Here is a 20,252-nt window from a genome sequence, read left to right as displayed (position 1 = left end):
TAACAAAGACAAAATCTATAAATTAGTTATAATTTATCAGAATATAAATTTTATTTATTTTCTATAGAGAAACAAAGGCTCATTCAGCAAAATTAAATTATCTAACTAGAGGGTTAATGTCTTAATAAATTAGATACTTAATGTTAATAAATTAGAAACATTATAAATCATTCCTTAAATTTAGAAATACCTACTTTTGGTATAAACATACAAACTCTACATTCTGCACTTGACAATGCTGCAAGTAAGAGTCACTTGAAAACCAGACTTCAATATCGTCAAGTAAAACCATATATATAGAAGCTGAGTCTACCTTCAAAGTTGCAAAAGTCTTTTAAAGCTTTTTAACCTCATGTTTGTAAAACAAAAACAACAAGCCACAACATCCACCCCAGTTCAAAGCTACAATAACTAACTACCTTGTTAATTATAATTTATGTTTGTAATATTCAGATATGCTCTGCTTCCTGAAAGAAGATATTGGTATATGGAGAAATATTAAATTTACATGGAATCCTTGGAATATTGACTTACTTGGGATATTTTACTGGTAAATTTTTACAATTTGTAATAGTCATATACAGACAGATAGATAACCTATAGAGAAAATTAATTACCTTTTTTCGTTAAATACTTCATATTATCTGAAATTACAGCACTTTTATCTTGTGAGTCCAAAAAGGAGAAAGTAGAGAAGTCTTCCACATGAAATGGAACTGCATAATGTAAAACACAAAGTATTAGACTTTAAAATACAAAAACAAAACCAAAAATCAATCCGCAAATCACAACAATATCCGAGAAAAGGAGTTACCAGAAGCGGATCTGAAATGTATGTATCTTCTTTCTGCTCCAAGAATATGGGGGTTTATACGGGAAACTACATTGTTCTGATCCATAAGAAAATCCACTGCATTTACATGATCATCTAACAAACCCTGGAGTAACAGAAAAATGTAAGATCTGTACTTTTAAGACAGATTTTCAAGACAAAGACCAAGTATTTGTACAATCTTTCAATTGAGCTTAAAGTTTCTATACACACCAAGTTATGGACAATGTCAGGTCAAAACCATATAAATGTCACACAGACAGCATTTCAAAATATCAGATATATTTTTCAATGAAAAATTGCAGTACATTCTCATTTCTGGTTGAAAAATTCCATATAATGACTATATGCTTAGCTGATCTTTCAGCCTTGAATAATTTCAATACACTCTTTCAAAACCATGACCACAAATGATTGTAAAAACGTAATTGCAGGCATGATATCACTAATTTCAAGCCATCTCATTATAAAAAACCATAATATATAAACATGACTGAAACAATTTACTGTCAAATACCTCATCTTGCACTCGTTCAGAAATGTTAAGCATACCATGAACACTGCCCGCTGGAAAAAGCCGGTGGCATCAAAAATCCTCTGAAGGATAAGCGTCTCCAGCTCTGCCGCATCCATCTCCTCTCTGGGAAAGGGCACGCCATTAAACAGCGCTTGAGGCAGTGGGCCCAGGCCACTCTTCTTATAAAAGGTTGCTCCTGCCTGATCAAATCAGAAATATCACAGGATTAAAGAGACTGTGGCTGACTGTAGTAAAAAATGAAACAAGTATCAAGAGAGGATGAACTCTAATCTCCAAGCACTCTTCACTGTCACACCTTGTCAAGAGTGGCAGGGACAAAACAGAAAGCATTTGGAAACCTAACAGGACAGATGGGACTCATTTGTCAAACAGAATGACAAAGGAAATTATAGATCCATATACTTTGTTGTGAACTTTTGCTTTATCATCTTGCTGAGATATTGTCTTTTATTTTGCTTAACATTCTTAGCTTATTCTTTTATTTTAAAATAAAAATAAAAATTAAGCAAATAACATCAGAGAAGAACCTGAGACAGTCAAAGCTGTTTTTACCAAAGAAAGACCCCTAAAAAAACGTCAAAAGGTTTTTATGTTTGTAAGTCAAGCTTTATTTGATAAGAAAGCAGAATTCAAGAGAGACCCCTTGACACATCTACTAGAAAAATACTTGTGGCTCCTGAAAGCAGCAGGCAAAAGTAAATTTTCATAGTGAGAGTAGTAATGAAGAAACCTTTACAACATTTCCATTAATGACTGAATGGTGGCTGAAGAAAAATTTGACTCAAAGGTGCTGTATTTACTTGCTTTAACATTTAGCAATCCTTCAGCTTAGTAAATGCATCGAGTTGTATACACTGCAGTATTTCTTACTCAGCAGCGCTCTCAACGTACCTTCCTCCCTTCATCATATTCAGAATGAACATCCAGGATACTCTGAACATCAGCACGGGGATACTCACTCCTAAGAACGTGTTTCACATCATCTACTGTCAGAACATTTCCATCTTTCACCTCATGGTACATCTGTAAGAATTATAACCGAAGGAAATTAAAAAATGTAGTAAATTGTCAAACAACTTGATAAAATTAATAGAAGTAAATAAATAATAAATAAGTATAATCTTTTATAGTGCACTAGCAAATTTTATACTGTTATAATTTCATATTGCTTTTGTTGCTGTACTGCAATTTTTATACTGCTTTAGTAATTATCACCATTGCACATATGCATGATTTTTTATTAAAGCACTGTTCTGACTGATCTATTATTATACCTTTTGTCTAAATCTGAAGTAGCCAAAGAAATACACCTATGTGAGCTAAATGTGAATGGTTATTTCTCTCTACTAATTGGAGAGGTAATCTAAATTCTCTCTATAAACTAACTAACGTAAATAGTTACCTGAATCCATATTAATCCAAGCCTAAACCAGTCAGTGATACTTTTTTCTACAGTGATAATTTTTCCTTACCATTATTTTATTTCATAGAATGATATTTTATTACTTTCATCAAACATACAATAAAAATTTGAAGTGAGAATTATTCATTTCTCTTAAAATGAGGAACAATATTTTCCTCTATAGCTCTGAATAGCTCAAACTTTATTTTATCGCTTCTGCTTTTGTTATCTATTATATTTATCATCCCACCTTTTTATATAAGGAAACAAAGTAAAGAGAGGAATACAACATTTTAAAGAGCACACTGTAAATTATATTTTTTTTATCTAGTCATGGATAATTGTTACCCATATATGTCAGCTCCCTAACATTTGTGGATTTCTCTTCCAAGGTATTCCTAGTTACTTCAATTCCTTTAATCTTAAGCTCTCTAAGTTTATCCATGACACCATGATATTTTCTAAGCACTAAACATAAAACCAGAAAACAAACTGAAGTAAAATTGTTATGTATAAATACCATATTCTCTAACTTCTACCCACAGAGCCTCTATATAGATGGCTCACCTTATTTCTCCTCCATTCACCTCTCATCTCTGAAATTCCTGTCTTATGAGAATCTGCATTTTCTCACAAAGTTAACCTGTCTCATTAAGCTGCAAGCTTGGAGTACTTCTATGTTTTCTGCAGCCATGGACAGCTCAAGCATGACCAAAGAAAATAAATTATCCTACTGTTTCACTTCCTACACTGGACAGTAAGAAAGGGCTTTTCAAATCTTATAGGACTGCCAAAGTGACATTAAAATCCCTGTACTCCAAAAGACACAGAACACAAAGACATGCCCATCATGTTAACACAAATAATACAGAATAATTTTTCTTAATACTAAAATCTGCAAGGCATGCATCTACTTCTTTATATTATTGAAGGAAGCCTGGTGATAGGCAAAATTACAAGAGAAAATTGGTTTCTGCAAGATGAAGGTATTTCTGCAAATAATTCTATAGACTATTAATGCTATACATGCTTTTAATACTTAATTTCTGCATAAAGTAAATGCATACATCTCATGTTATCACAAGGTAGCAAGATCCTAACTATTAATAAATTATAAACCAGAAGTAAATAGATGATTTCTTGTGAAAGAACGAACGTTAATTATCGATGTAAAGGCCTGAGAGGTGTCAGATTCCTCTGCAATGTAATTAAAAGTTCTCCAAAGAGCTACTCCAGCATCTTCATTTCCATCAATTTCTTCTTTTGTACTTAGAATAAAAACAATTCCAATTCTATAAAAAAAAGAAAAAGATCATACATTTTAACACAATATCTGCTTCACAAAAATTCTAATACAAACATGGAAGAACCAAATGTTTGCATTCAAGTGATCTGCCCAGCACATAGACATAAAAACCCTGTACCTGGGTGGTGTTCCTATGACTGTGTGCTGACACAGGATACCAGCCAGGCATCCTTCATCACCTCTACGGTATGCTTAGGTTACCAGCTATGTACTGACTTTACATATACCTTTTACAGCTGACAATAATTAAGATTTCTGCGAGTCAATAGGGTTTAATCACACTACTTTCTCTCCTTACCTATATGAAGGTTTTGATTCTTTACCTTGCTGCCATCATCTCTTAATGACTCAAGTCTTTGTTTTAGTCTGGGCATTGCCTGTCTTATTTTTCCTCACAGAGATATCTTGAGTAGAGGCATGAAGATGTGCTGGGGTACTGATGTCCCATCATCAGTGTGTGCCACTCCTAGTAGCCCTTCTCTGGCCTTTTTAACCTTCTGGGCCTTCCACTGCCGTTCATTTTCCACTTATATCAGTTTTAAACATCTCTACTACCAATCCCTACATTTCCATTAATTGAAAGAAAACCCAAAGGAATATGAGGCTTTGGAGGTAAAAAGGCCTTCTGGAGGTGGTGCACTGATACCATTTTTCATATAAAAAGCTGGACTGAGACTAGGCTATACTATCTTTATGGTCACTTCCAACCCAAAACTTTCTGAGAAGACACACAGAATACTGTGATCTGTCTTTCATTATGCTTTTGTAATTGAATGATAAAAAAAATTAAGTAAAACAACTACAAAAAAAGATGAGAACTAGTAAAATTTTAAAGCAAAATTAAACACCTGTAATTTATTGAGGACACAAAAAGCCATTTAACAGGAGTATTTTAAATATTTAACATGCAATTAATCTTGCTGAACATTAGATATCCTTCTTTTATAAACTGGAAATAAACAGCCATTTCTGAGACCAATTCATTTTTTTTACAATTATGTATCTCAGATCAACCAGACTCTTCCTCAGAAGTGTCTCTCTCTCTCAAAAATGATGTTCACTTTCAGAAATTCAAAACTCAATGAGGATAATCTCACTATGGTCTTTAAGTGTATATATCAAAACAACATTAAATAAAGCAATCACAATTGAAAGAACTGAATTTTAAAAATTCCCTGAAATAATGTTTTACATAATGAATATTTTTATTAGAATGCAACTTTGCAAGGGCACCCAGTGGGACTCTTTCACAAGATAAAAAAAATTTATCAGACTTTTGCAGTTCATTTTACACACACTCAGGTATGTTATACCTTGCAATCTATTTGCTTAAGAATACTTAATACCTGAGTAAGCTTGACACAAATGGGTAACCAATGTGCCTTATTAGAATGTTGTTACATTGGATTTAACCTGAATTCATATCCTTGTCTAGTAGAACAGAAGATGAAGAAAAAAGGAAAGAATCCTTATTTAAAGATTTTTCCTCAAGACTTGCAGTTTTCCTTACCTAAGTGGTACATCATGATGATAGAATAATTCTGCCAGCTTCATATAATCACCAGTATCTTCTTGGACAGGATCAACAAAAAGTACCTAAGAAGAAAAAATGTATCAGGCATCCAATATTTATTCTTGATCTGTTTTTATTTTTTCTTCATCTAATTCTAACACAAGAACATACATTTCCAAAGGAACTGTATGCCCCAGCTGTTTTCAATTTTTTAAAGCATTCATTTTAAGAAAACAATAAGACTATAAATGAAAATAACATCAGAATTAAGGAATTTGGATCAAACGGTGAAAATAGGATTTAACCATTCACTGAACTTCAAACCAAGTGATCCATCCAGCTGTCCTCCTTTGAAAGACTCTGTGCCATTACTCTGCTTTTATTAATAAATTCCATATTTATTTTAGAAAGATAAATAGCTGATTTTTCTGTTACACCTTTTAACAAACTCTCTTCTGTTGTGAAAACCAAACAAAAATAAATCAACAATATTTTTGCTAAAAACTTGAAGTAAATAATTGAGCTTTTGGGAAGATTTCTTCCTTCCTGTCTCACCTATCTTTGTAGTCACTCTTTCACCTAGTGTAGCTTAGAGCATAAACTCAGATCTTTCAGGCATGCATAGAATCTAAAACATGTGTCTGCATAGGCAAGTTATCCTTATGTAGATTTAATTGGACCTCATTTATTCAAATTTGTTACTGCAAACTTCCTTTACAATTCATCAAATTTGCTACAGTAGCTGAAATAAGGAAGAGTAACTTTAAAAATTTTGAACGCCCCCCTTCAGATGATATTGAAATGGTGTGTTATAGATTTCTATAATACAGCTCTTTTATTTAACCCTGAATACACAATGCAATCTATTTCATATTACACATCTTACACTTCATTATAAACATACACTTTTTTATTATCTATTGCTGGTATTTTCATTGTCTTTTTACACACAAACTTTGCATCACTTCAAGCAACTATATCAAAGACAAAGGGATCAAGTGTACCTTCAACAGCTTTGCAGAGGACACCAAGCTGAGTGGTGCAGCTGACACACATGAAGGATGGGAAACCATTCAGAGGGACCTGGACAAGCTCAAGAAGTGTGTCCGTGGGAACCTCACGAGTTTCAACAAGGCCAAGGACAAAGTGCTGCATCTAGGCTGGGACAACTCCTTGTTTATCAACACAGGCTGAGGGATGAACAGATCGAGAACAGCCCTGCCGAGAAGGACTTGGGGGTTGCTGGTGGATGAGAGGCTGGACTTGAGCTGGCAGTGTGCACTCATAGGCCAGAAAGCCAAATGTGTCCTGGGCTGCATCCAAAGCAGCATGGGCAGCAGGGCAAAGGAGGGGATTGTGTCCCTGTGCCATGGTGAGACCCACCCTGGAGTGCTGCATCTAGCTCTGGGGTTCCCAGCACAGGAAAGACATGGACCTCAAGTGGGTCCAAAGAAGGGTCCACAAAAATAATCAGAATCTGGAGCACTTCTCCTGTGTGTATAGGGAGACTTACAGGAAGGAGAGGGTTTTTTTTACAAGTAGTAGAGACACTGTAGTGATACAACAAGAGGTAGCAGTTTTAAACTAAAAGAGGGCAGATTTTGACTGAATATGAAGAAGTGAGGATGGTGAGACACCACAGGTGTCCCAGTGGAACTGGTTGCTCAGAGAAGCTGTGGATGGACCACCATTTAAATTGTTAAAGAACAGGCTGGATGAAGTTTTGGTCATTGCAGGAGAGCTGGACTAGGTAACCTTTAATGGTCCATTACAACCCAAACCACTTTATGATTCTACGGTTTGTAGAATTACCTTTTGTAATTCTAAATTAAATCAGCAATTGCTGCTTCCCTAGCTTACTAGGTGATACAGAATCCTATTTACAGAGGAAAAATTAAGCTACAAGACATTAATAATTAGCATGCTTTATAACTTAAATTCTTTGTACCTCAGTTTACCATCTCTAAACCATGGACAGCTATCATTACCTTCCCTCATGCTTTGATAGTAGTGAATTTTCTATGCGTAACATGGAAAGGAACATAAAAACTCTTCACAAAACTGTGCCCAAATCCATCCGCAAATCAAACTAATAACCCCCTATGACTCACTAGATAAAGCAGTATTCACTACTCGTAGCAGATCCACATAACAATAAATCCAGCATGTGTATTTTTTAATAAACTGTCTGCCCACATATTAACATATACATTATGCAAAAAACCCAAGGTTCTCCAAACTTACCAAATTATATAAATTGCGTCTAATCTCATGTAAAAATCCAGGAAATGAGGGTTTTAGCAGTTCCTGATAGCTTGCAGGCCATGTGCTATAGCTGTGATCTTGTTCTATATTATTAATCCACTAAAACAAAAAAGGCTGCCATTTAGAAAACATGCATTGAACACTGAGAAAAATATGTGGGCATAATAATACTATAAAATGTCTCCCTTTTCTTAAATAATAATAGGAAATAGCTTCTAAATTTTATCTTTGTTTTTTCTTTTTAATCAAACTGTTTTTATCTGCAGTACACAATACAACTAATACTGGATGGAAAAGGAAAATGGATCATTAGTGCTGTGTATGAGGATGTGAATAAAACCAGTTTTTTTTAACGGTGAATATTACTTTCACAATGCAAACATCATAACGATGTATCACACAGATGTGTGTAATACAGCACAACCATCTTGTAATCCAAGCACAATATTTATCTTCAGACTGCAGCAACAGAGGTCTAGATACATCAAAATAGCCAATTAACATGTGGCTGATTCATTCTTCTAGTCCTTTCTGTGCAAGCTGGGGCAAACAGAAGAGTGAGATGTGGCTCTTTCATATACAAGAAAATAATATTTTAGTGCTGTAGTGGTTTTGGTTTGTGCCTTTTCCCCTGGTGTATAACCTTTGTAATGAAACCTGTGTAAATTTTGAAGAAGGGTAAAAATCACAGTCATTGGACAGCTAGAAGTAATATATTTAAGACGCCCAAAATTCACTTATCATACTTGTAAAGTACACTTAGAAGTCTTGTTTAATATGAGATATTATGTAACATTACATAGCTACATTAATTGCTATAAAAGGCAAATTCTATAGTTTGGAGTGTTCAACTACTCTAAATATATTTTTCTTTTCCTTTAAACACCCTATATCTTAATATTTTAATAAGGTATAAACTAGAGAAAATTACTCAAAAATATTGAAGGGATATTACCCTTGAAAACATTTTGAACTGCTAATTGATATATGGCCTTATGCAGAGTATTTCAACTGAGGTAAAAAAAAAGGAAAACTGTTTCTTACAGAGAATTATCAAAGATGTAATCTCTAAAAAAATAACTTTATGTACTTACTATTATTGAAGAGTGGCGAATATCTAGTGCATAATTATTATCTGTAGGATGCACATGCAACCTCATAAATTTACTCAGGGTCTCTCCTTTGATTCCAAGTTCATGAAGGCCATGCATCACTTTTCCTTCCAGTTTAAGAGTATCTAAAATGCTTTTTCAGGGAGATAAAGCACATAATGTCTACAAAGATCTCTTGTCATGACATAAAAATTATTAATAAAACTAAAAACAATCTTCATTTTAATAGTCTTAGGAATGTTTTCTCTTTATATTCTCCCACAGCCTAATGTTTAAAACAACATCAGTTAACAACACTATGCCTCTAACTTATTTCAAAACATAATTACAACAGATTATACAATTCTTTTATTCATTTAGATCTATTTTATACAACGCAATTTTATCCATCTTTAGTAAGAAGTGTCAGGACAGCAGAGCAAAAGCTTTTTTGCTGCACTGTCCTGCCTGATGCCAAAATCCAAGCTGGGGTGCTCTAAGAAGCAGCTTTGCACGTGAATAGAGAAGCAAGCAATTAATGTAGACACAGATGAACTCTAAGCCCGTATCATGGCAGAACTTAGCATAGAGGAAACACACAGCCATACCCTAAAACCTCCCAGAAGACCCAATAGGACTCTGGAACATCTGCTGCAATCTGAAAATTCAAATTTGAGAATAAAATCCCCCTGAAGTACTCCACAGCAGAACACAGCTGGCAAGACCTTGTGACTTTGTGAAAGTAGCACTTTCATATCCCTGTTACTTAAAAATCAGGAAAACAGTCTTTTTACAAACACACGTTAGATTCCTTCCATTTCCAAATTAATTTTACATGGTGAGTTGTAAAATTATAAGCAAATTAGAAAATATATTCCAAAAGAAAAGGTTATTCTCAACTACTTATATAATGGCCATACTCTAAGCAAAACCACTGTAAATCAGTATTCCTCCCACTGGAACACTCCTTGCCCCAAAAATGCAACAGATGAGATTACGACCAGGAGCACAACTCCCCAGTATTATAAGTAAGTCTGTGACCTTCAAACAACATGTACATCTTACCTAAAGGGATCTTGAAAATCCAGGTCAATATGAAGGCCATTTAGAAATAAACGTGCTTCTCCAGGTTGAATTCCAAGTGTTTCATGGAAATGCTAAAAAGTAAAAAGTACCACTTATTTATTTAGGTTTATGTCTATAATAACATATATAAACACCCTTAAGCAATTCTGCGAAACAGACATATCAAATCTTTTCCACACAATGTCTTCTTTTATCTGTGTGTTGGAAAAAATAATGACCACATATTTTATGAGTGCTATTTAATATACTTGAGATGTACAGATACAAATGAAAACAACCTACCCGTACAAGGCAGAGAAAAGGACACATTCTCAGTGTTTGCCAACAGAAAGTAAAAATACACACATACAGAAATACAACTTGAAGTTTTAAAATTATTTCTATACATCCACACAGCAAAGGGAAACCTTACATGTGTCCCTCCACTTGAAACCGGCTTTCTCAATGACTTAATATCTCTCAATTCTGAAAAACTTGTAGTTGAATTGTTTCAGGGAATTAGGAAAAACGGACTAGAAACTTAAAATCTTGTCTAACAAAGGGACCATGGAAAGAACATAGAGAGAAAAGGATAGCGTATCTTTGTTTGGCAAAGAACAAAAAAGATCCACCATAAACAAATACAAGAGGAAGGTGGTATTTAGGGAGTAAAGCATCTATTATCATTTTCCTACAGAGAGCTCTGAGGCACAACATCATTCAGTCTGTAGCAAGATAAGTGACAGGAGAAACAGCAGTAGAACCCATGACAGAAGGAGCAGTCAGATTTGCAGATCTGCCTGAATTCCCAACAGAGAAAACACAAAAAATACAGAAGATGTATTTTTTCTTCCAATTTAGCTCCCACTTGCTAAACAAAGTAAGTGTGAACAAAAAAAATGTACTTTTAGAAAAACATGCCTACAGCAGCAACTCAAGCTCAGTACAGCACTCCTGATATAAGCCTGTAACTGGACAAATGAGAGCAAAAATGAGAGAACATTGAAAATGGTATCATTCATGTAAAGCAGGGTGGTTACTTTCACACAGTTAAATGTAAGTAGGAAATGCAAATAGGAAAAGAACTGAGCTGAATTACAGAATGGTTAAGGTTGGAAGGGATCACAGTGTGTCATCTGGTCCAATCTCCCTCCCAAAACAAGGTCATCCTAAAGCACATCCTGAACACATACAGGATAGTGTTCAGATATGCATTCTTGAATATCTCCAGTGAGTGATACTCCACAACCTTTCTGGGCAATCTGTTCTAGTGCTCAGTCACTCACAAAGTAAGGAAGTTCTGCCTCATGTTCAGGTGGAACTTCCCAACTCATCAGTTTTTGCCTGTTGCCTCTTGTCCTATTGCTCAGCACCACAGAGAAGAGCCTGGCTCCATCTTCTTGACAGATACTGATAAATCAGAGTTAAGATTCTTAATACAATTTTGATGCTAGATATTTTATTGTCTAGAAGTGCATCGACTTTGTCATAAAAACGTTGATGGAAGGAGTATTTAGGTATCCAACACTAGAATTTAAGGCTGATAATATTCATGTAGTATTTTCTTGTTAAACTTCAGCAAATTATTGCATTGTAAGTTGTGAATTCAGTTTAATGAGATTTTACTTTTTTCTTTTATCTATAGCAGTTCTTTGTCTATTTCTTGCTTAGGTATCAACTCATTACACCTAAATCATCACATGTCTTTCACTTTTAATAACTTTATTTCCTCCCGTTGCATTTCCTATTCAACTTTCATTATCTTGAGAGGGAATCATCCAGTTACACACAGCATGGGATCATATCTCTCCCGCTGCTAGATGGATGTACTGCAGTTCAAGAATGCACATGACAATTTATTGTGCTCAAGCAGCAGTGTTCAGGAAGTTTCTTCACTTTAATTCAACAAATTTTAGCTTTTAGCTGCCTAAAGGCCTTTAGAGTACAGGAAGGATGTGACCTCACATGAAACTAAAACTGTGTGATAGGTGCATAAAATCCACTTAATGTAGCTAATACATTAATGGAATCATAGGAGTGATTCAGCTGACCAACCACACATATCCATTGTAATTTGTTTCAGATCCAAATTTTAAGATACTTCTCCCGATCATTTCATTTGACCAGTCATTGATGTCATGCCACATGACCAGTCCTACAAGAATGGTGCCTAACATTCACCTGCACACTCAATGTGAAAGAAAAAATCCAAACTGAACAGAGACAGACATAATGAATTTACCAAATATTGACTGGTATCTCAAAATAAATCTCAGATCAGTCAAAATCACAGCAACAGGGACTCCTCACACGGTACAAGGCACAAATGATGCAGTAAATCAAGGATGAAAACAAAACCACCATCTGCCACAAGTGATGTTCAAACCACCTTGCAGAATAGCTGCATGTGTGATTCTGAGAGTGTGAAAAGCTCAAAGTTCGCATTTGTTGACCATAACATAAGCAGCAGGCTTAGATTCAACACCAGAGCCATAGAAAAAGTAACTGATACCTATTTTGCTTTCCCAGCACACAATCTGTGACTCAACTCAACACTCCATGAAAACTGTTTGGCCTTGCCTAATTCTGTAAAACCTAAAGAGAGAATGGAGAAAGGTTCACGAATAGCAGAAAGTGAAATACTTGAATTACATATTTAAATGTTACCTGTCTCACAACAGATTTTAGAACAATTAGGTCTTTTTCTTTAACAAAACCTGTGAAAGTTGCTACAGTAAAAAAAAAATCTCCAAAAGCAGCAATACAACAGTAGTTCAAATGTCCATCTGAAGAAATAAAAACAAACCTTCTGATTTTCTTCTATCTCATTTTGCATTTTCTTGTCTACGAGTACTCTTGTAAGTGATCTGTTAAAACAAAATATTTGTATCACTCAACCACTGTATTTTTAAAAAAGCATTATTTTATATGTAATTGGTATTTTAATTAAACAACCAATGCACTGTAACTGAAGAATGTAATTAAGTCTTAAAAAGAAGAGTAATGCAGTATCATAAATTCTGAATATTTAAGACAAATATAGTTCTGTTTTACTCTAGTAAACCCACATTTCAGATTTGGGCTAGGGTTTTTTTTTCAGTAATATCATCAATGTATTTTTTACCACTCTCAATCTTTCCTCATGGCTTGTTTTTCTAGATGTATATTGTAAAAAAGTAAGCTGTTTGGTCATCTAAATTATTACCTGAATACATACCATATTTGCATATTTTAAGTTAATATTATTGTCTCCATGGTACTCAACTTTACAGCATGGAAAGCCATGGATTTGTCTAACAAAGGCAAGGAAAACATGCAAACAATGACCCCTTTAAAATTAGCTGAGACTTAGAAAAAAGAGATTTGCAGATAGAGACCCTTGAAAATGTTAAGCATTCACAGATAGACAAAGTTTTAGTTTCCTTAATCATTCCATCTGTTGAAGGTAACACATCGATTTGTCTTTTTTACCTTTGATGAATGCTCTGGATGACTATTTTATCTTCCCCTGCCACAGTGTATTGTATGTGAAGTTTATAATTATCAGGCTTATCATAAAACACTTTCAGAGGCAAATTAATCTCTCCATGTCTTAAAAAAACCTAAACCATATTAACCTAAATCTGACTGTCCTGATAAATGCCCAAATAAATATTCTAGTTGTCTTTATGAACATTTTTTTTCAAAACAGGACTGTACATGTTTTAGTGAATTTGTATGGGGCTTCAAGAAAAACTGGAGTAATATTAAACCTGAAAGTTAACTAAGCAAACTGAGAATGATTCTGCTAAGCCAGTTCCAAACTTGTGGAAAATAAAGCATTTAATAATATAAATCCTCACCTCCCCCCAAAGAAACTGATTCAGAATAGATCTTGCTAGTACACTCCACATTTCTCACAATATGTCAGAAATAAGACATAAAATCAGTTTTTTTAAAATAACTATTCAAGCTTTCCAGGTGACCAAAGAGACATACTGTAGGAGCAAACAGCATTTTTTCCAAGCTTGGTATTAGAGAGTTCTGAAGCAAAAAATTTCAAAAAAAAATTTTAAAACCTGAGTTTTATTATGTTGAACTCAACAGAAATAGTAGGGCCTGTAACTCTCAAAAGCACACTCAGTTGATAAAAAAATGCACAGATAAAAAGGACAACCTGTGTATTTCCAAATGGCTTCTAATGTGAGTAGTTAGGCAGAAAAATAAAACAAAAATATGAAAATAATAAAAAGATGGAAAGGAAAATACAAAGGTGGTCCAACATTAGCAAGGAAGTAAAATACCCATCAGCAAAAGGTATGCTTTACTGATAGCTGTTCTAGTAATAGAAAGCAATCCAAGGAATCATTAAATAGCTCCTTGTTCATGCATGGCAGTTGACAATGCAGGATTCTAGCATAATTTTATGGAGAAAGTGTGATGGTTGATCCTTGAAAAGGACACCCTAGCAACCTGAGGTAACAAGCATACCTGTGAAAGACATCTGTTTGTTTGCAGTTCTGTCATTTGTTCAATTTGTTCAGCGCGTCACAAAATTTTTACCGAAGCTTTTGTAATCGTCAAGTGCAAGACTCTAACTAAAGAGAAACACTTCACTGGCTGAAAGTAAATGGATACTATTTATCTTTCTATGTGATGTAGGTAAGTTGTGGAATGACCTTAAGGCTGAAATATTCTCTATAATTTTATGCATCTTTATTCTTACCTGGAAGAACATGTAGTCATATAGTACTGAATGTTGAGAGGAAAAAAGGAGCCTTTCACAGGATCGTAATGTTAACATTTGTGAATGATTAAAAAATAGCAAGTAACAGAGCATTATAATACTTAATTATCTGCTCTTTGAGAATGCAATAATATGACAAGTATATAATAAATAAAAGATGAAAAATACCTTATAAAATGAATTATCAAAATGTTGCCATGACATATATCATCTGGTACATTGTCTGCATCTGATGACATTTTGTAAAATCTACCTCAGACTAACCTTTTCAACTGGAAATACTGAGACAAAAATACAGGTGGTACATTAGAAAGTGAAAGAAAATTTCAGAGGAGTGGCATATTAATTTTTTTTAAGGTCTAAAGAATCCCATTTTTAAGAAACATGCAGTATTTTATTTTCAAAACTACAGTTCTAGAATTTGCATACAGCCTTTTTAAACTAAATTTTGTGTAATGAAAATGGTTGTTTTCATATAAAAACTGTCTGAAACTTAGACAATTTAAAAATACTGTTATTATAATGATTGGCTATTTATCTAAAGTGACTAAGCAATATCTCTTCATTTCCTGTTTATTCTAGGTTTTTTTCCAAACTAGTATTTTGATTCATCAGGTTAAGCATGATTAGATTATTAATGAAGTTTAGTCTGTGCACTATTTTTACACAGTGCTCCTTTAAGTTGTCAATGTAGACCTACCAAATTTAAATTATTTGAATATTTATAATCTCTCATGTTAAAAATAACATGCTAGATTAGCATATTAGAATAATTCATGCAGGACAGAAAGAGTGATTCCCCTTTTAATAATTTTAAAGTCTTCTTATACTTTTACCCAGAAAATACTTGAAGAGTAGGTAAATTGAGCTCTCTAATGCCACAAACACACAATGGGAGTTGGAGTGGAATGTAACGATTTAATGACTTGTAAAATCCATGATTTAAATGTCACCTGGCACACTTCAAAATGACTTTTTCCTGTCCTTTAAAGAACAGAACTGGACTTGAAGTTCGACATTATGTATGCTTCCACTATCTCCTACTGGAAAGCTGAATTTTCTGATTGCTAATCTAAGTGCAAACTTTGACCATACTATTTCATAATAAGTATGCTTCAGGCATTTTAAAAGGCATTTTGCTTCCTTGACACAAGACGTTACAACAGTAGTTTTTCCATTATGGTGTAGATTTTCTCCAACAGACAATCAGGGGTGACAATGAAATACTGTGATAATTAAACAAGAGTGGCAAAATGTGAAAGCACGCTGAGTTAAGAACCCTATTTAGCATTACATTTAATTCAGTAATTCAAGCAAATACTGCTGATAGGATTACATGAAGAACTTAATAAGTATGAAGAAAAGCATTTCTCAATTACAATACTACTGGCTTACAGTTAGAACAATTTTTCATATTCAGATAGCTAAAATTGGGACATGTCCATTTATTTAATATTTATCTTGATCTTTTATTAAGTAATCTGTTATGGAAGACACCTCTTCCCCAGTAAGAATACTACCATACAACAGCCAGGGCCCAATCTCAACAGCAACACTGAGCTTAGAACTAAAGTGTATAGATCCCTACAAAATTTATTAATGGCATTTTGCCTCTTCCCACTGTGACTAGTTCTGCTACTAATTCAACAGAAGTTTTCAGCTGGGAAAATATCAGTCCAGTGAAATCCATGAGGACTAAGTGCCTGAAGTAATTACCATGTCCTCATGGCATCTCCTGCATCAGACAGGAAACATTTAAGAGACTGACCATGAGCTCTCCCTAGAGTTATCTTCCACTCAATGAAATTGCCTGGAATCCATCTAGCAAGCTGTCAAACATGAGTATCTTACTGCAGGATTTGGATATAAATCTGTACTACTGTCATTACAGGCAAATGCAAACAAAAACAGTGTTTGGAAAAAAAAAAAAAAAAAAGCTTAAATATCATACCTGGCTCTTATTGGGAAGTTCTGAGCGATGTCTTTCATTATCTTTAAGGCATCATAAATAGGGGTAGACATAATTCGAGTAGCTGCTTGAAAACTAAGATCTAGAATGAGGGAAGAAAAATAAATTAAAAAAAAAAATCACTGGAAATACCACTCAATCATTACTGCCTACAGTCAGAAAACTATTCCATATACACATTCTCACTATTTATATATTTTATGTTTCAGTCATTGATTCAACAGTTATGAAAGTTACATTATTAAGGTTGAAAAACTGGTCATATTGAAGTTGGAAATACTAAATTCAGGCTTTTCTACAGAATTCTGCTTGACTTTCTTGAACATACATATTGTATATGTAATTTCTAAATTTACAGAAACACTTCAAAAAATCCAGACCATTCATCACGAGGTATTATGCCATCATCAAAAGGGTAGTACCACACTCAAACCTAGACACACACCAATCCACAGACACCCATAACTGCAGGAAGGGGCAAGACCTTTCCAGATCCAGGACTTCACAACTTTTTCAGATGACAAATATATTTAATGTAGAAAGCTGCATAGAACATATGAATTGAACAATTTTCAAAAGGAGCAGCAACTTTACAAAGAAAATAGTGACTCACAAATGGAAAGTCAAACTACCCTAAAATTTCAGTTCTCATAAACAGCACATTTTTAAAGGGATCTCATTTTCAGAACAAAGTACATTTTCAGATAACAGGGCAGTTTCAAATTAATCTGTCTATCCACTGAATAAACAGTGATGGAATTCAGTCAGCTATCCCTGGAGTCTAACTTGAACATGACAAATTTTGACATGTAAGGCTAGGACAAATCCAATTTTGGAATCAATGAGGTAACACAGTACTATACTAGATGCTTCCATATACCTTGTATACATCTGCATAATTAACTCGTGCAGTGATGGCTTTTCCTCAGAATTTTCTAGTCAAGATGTTTAAACAAAAACTGAAAGCCTCACATTATTAACTTTGAGGAATGCTGATGCCACATATAGTAAAAAGTGCTGGCTAGAAAGATGTAGCGGATGCTGCCTAGTAAAAGTTTGCGCCATCTTCTTGAAGCAATTAAGATTTAAAAAAATGGAAGGCTGAATCAAAGTGAATAGGACATTCCTAGTTTAGCCTGATAAGGTACTTATTGGCTGAAAAAAAAATAGGTGAGTGAGAAGTGGAGTGTTAACTTCTATTTTTTAATACTTTTAACAAGAAAAGAAATCACTCTTAAAAGTAGGTTTCAGGATCCTTTCAACAGCATATAAGTTGTGATCTGTTGAAGCAAAAACACCCAGCTGCTGCTGTTACTACAGATAGTGAGGAAGCTGTGAACTTGGGTCATACACCTAAAACCCTTCATAAACTGTTAATAATTTCCATGTTATGCTGACCAGCTAGGATACACACAATCAAATACCACTGATGCCAACTGACATCTTTGTACCTCCTTCGTTATCTCTGGTCAGGGCTGTCACTTACAGACCTCCCCCTGCAGCACCCTAACACAGCTGAGAGCACAGTGTAAGGCACCTTGAGGAAAAAGTACTTACAAATTACTTACCTAAAATATAGAAGCTCTTGAAAGACAACTCTTGAATGGTGTTTAGGTTCATTTATAAATAGAAGTATGCCCTATAGCTGAAGTAGTTTTGCTTAAATTTAGCGAGATTTTTACTTTGAAGCTAATTAAAGGAAATCAGAGAGAAGCTGAGCCATTAATTCAGCCACTATAATTAGTCATTAAGAATGAACTAGAGAAAGCACCCTGTCATGTCAGCAGTCCGGGTATCAAATCAACTGCACCAAAAATGTGGAGGCTGAAGACTGAAGATCCTGCACCATAAGCCACTACAAGTCTTCCTGACATTAATTAACAGCACCCCAACACTTAACTACTTTCAACACTAAGAACTAGTTCTTTGGGGAGCAGCACCAGTTTCCTTTTTTATATATGTAGCCATAACACCACAGAAAAGAGCACCACTAACAGAGACCTTGTACTGTCTTTTGAAGGTAGACATTAAAGGGATTGAAGTTTCATGGCTGCTTCAGCTTTACTATCAGCCAAGTGGCATTCAATCACACACAAAAAGAAAAATAGTCCAACCCATTATTTTCTTTGTTTTTTTTTTCAAAGTAGATTTCTCAAGAGAACTTTAAAGCAATATTTTTCAATTGTTTTTAATTTTGGACAAAGATAAATCCTGCAGTTGAACTTCAATGATAAAAGACTACAAGTGAACTACAATTATCTCACACAGCTAATACCAGACTGGACATCACTAGCAAGCTCTGTAACATCAAGGTCCCAAAAGAAACTGAAGCTCAGATGATTGCTCAGTCTCCTTCACTGCACTAATATATAGGCAAACTAATTTTGATCAGGTTATCCTCTAAAGCTGAAGAATGTAAGGGGGGAAGTTTACTTGCATAAACTTAACTGTTGTGACATTTTATGAGAGATTTATATTTAATTCAAGCTACAGAATGTCCTGCAAGTCACAAGCTTTAGCACACAAGCTTTAGCAATCAACGTATTTGTTTTCCTTTTCTACATGAAAGTTTTCAAAAGCATGTTCTTCCACTTGGTATTATATTAAAAAATGCATCAATGTGAACTGCAGTACATTGATAAAATTTATAAATTAAAGGAAGCAAGCTGTCCTAACATGTATTTCATCCCAACCCAGCAGTCATGTCAAAATTATATCTTTTGCCTGACCTCTAAAAAAACTATCTAAAACAAGTTTTAATACCTGAGATGACATACCAGGCAGAAAAACAGGCAGATTATCCCTCCATCTTATAAAATTACTTCAACGTTCTTTTAATTTCTAGCATACAATACAAGGTATCAGCACATGCCTTTTAAATACTTGATGTATTAAGGCCTTTCTATGAAATTATGTCTCTTCTTTTAAAAGAAGCTTTTATCATAATTAAAATAACAAAAGGAATATTAAGTAGAGTATTGTGTTAATTAAAAATAAAATACAATACATACCCTGCATCTCCCAAACCTTCAGTGGTTCCATGTTGTTAGTAGTTTCAATTAGATGTTTTTTAAACTCTATCAGATTGTTTTTCAGATCAGGATGCATCCGTCTACAATAAAACATTTTATTACAAAAAAGAATCAATTACAACCATCAGTGTCTGCTCTTATCCACAGTACTGCTCACAGCTAATATTGTATTCTTAGGGTAACAACCAAGAATGAACTTGAATTTATTATTGAAAGAAAAATATGAATTTTGGATGAGAAAAGGTGATTTTTAAGGGCTAAACCCCACTTAAACAGAATCATTTAGGTCAGAAAGGAACTTGAAGGTTCTTAAGTCCAACCATTAGGCCAGCACTGTCAAGTACACCACTAAACCATGTCCCTAAGGGCCACATGTACCCAGGCATGGCAAGTCAACCACTTTCCTGGCCAGCCTGTCCCAATGCTTGACAACTCTCTCTATAAGGAAAGTCTTACTAAATACCAGGAATTCACTTATTTTGTAGTGATCTGTCTCAAAACCTGCCACATAAA

At 34.3% G+C, this 20,252-nt stretch overlaps 1 protein-coding gene across 2 annotated transcripts in view; it reads right to left on the bottom strand.

Annotated features, from left to right (window-relative positions):
• The window catches only part of UGGT2 (UDP-glucose glycoprotein glucosyltransferase 2), a 75,756-nt gene that overhangs the window by 35,829 nt on the left and 19,675 nt on the right, over positions 1 to 20,252 (bottom strand). For both annotated transcript variants that reach the window (XM_053934018.1, XM_053934021.1), the window contains exons 8-19: positions 19,719 to 19,819; positions 16,690 to 16,789; positions 12,819 to 12,879; positions 10,013 to 10,104; positions 8,951 to 9,101; positions 7,836 to 7,955; positions 5,589 to 5,674; positions 3,929 to 4,064; positions 2,262 to 2,393; positions 1,385 to 1,549; positions 815 to 938; positions 618 to 716 (exon numbers count right to left, since the gene is read on the bottom strand). In XM_053934018.1, the coding sequence (XP_053789993.1) occupies positions 618 to 716; positions 815 to 938; positions 1,385 to 1,549; positions 2,262 to 2,393; positions 3,929 to 4,064; positions 5,589 to 5,674; positions 7,836 to 7,955; positions 8,951 to 9,101; positions 10,013 to 10,104; positions 12,819 to 12,879; positions 16,690 to 16,789; positions 19,719 to 19,819 (1,367 nt within the window). The remainder of the gene's footprint in view (positions 1 to 617; positions 717 to 814; positions 939 to 1,384; positions 1,550 to 2,261; positions 2,394 to 3,928; positions 4,065 to 5,588; positions 5,675 to 7,835; positions 7,956 to 8,950; positions 9,102 to 10,012; positions 10,105 to 12,818; positions 12,880 to 16,689; positions 16,790 to 19,718; positions 19,820 to 20,252) is intronic.

The sequence above is a fragment of the Vidua chalybeata genome, chromosome 2 (genome assembly GCF_026979565.1).
Source record: "Vidua chalybeata isolate OUT-0048 chromosome 2, bVidCha1 merged haplotype, whole genome shotgun sequence".
Lineage (NCBI taxonomy): Eukaryota > Metazoa > Chordata > Aves > Passeriformes > Viduidae > Vidua > Vidua chalybeata.
Note: the sequence above shows the minus strand (reverse complement) of the source record. Positions and strands in the feature narration are given on the sequence as shown.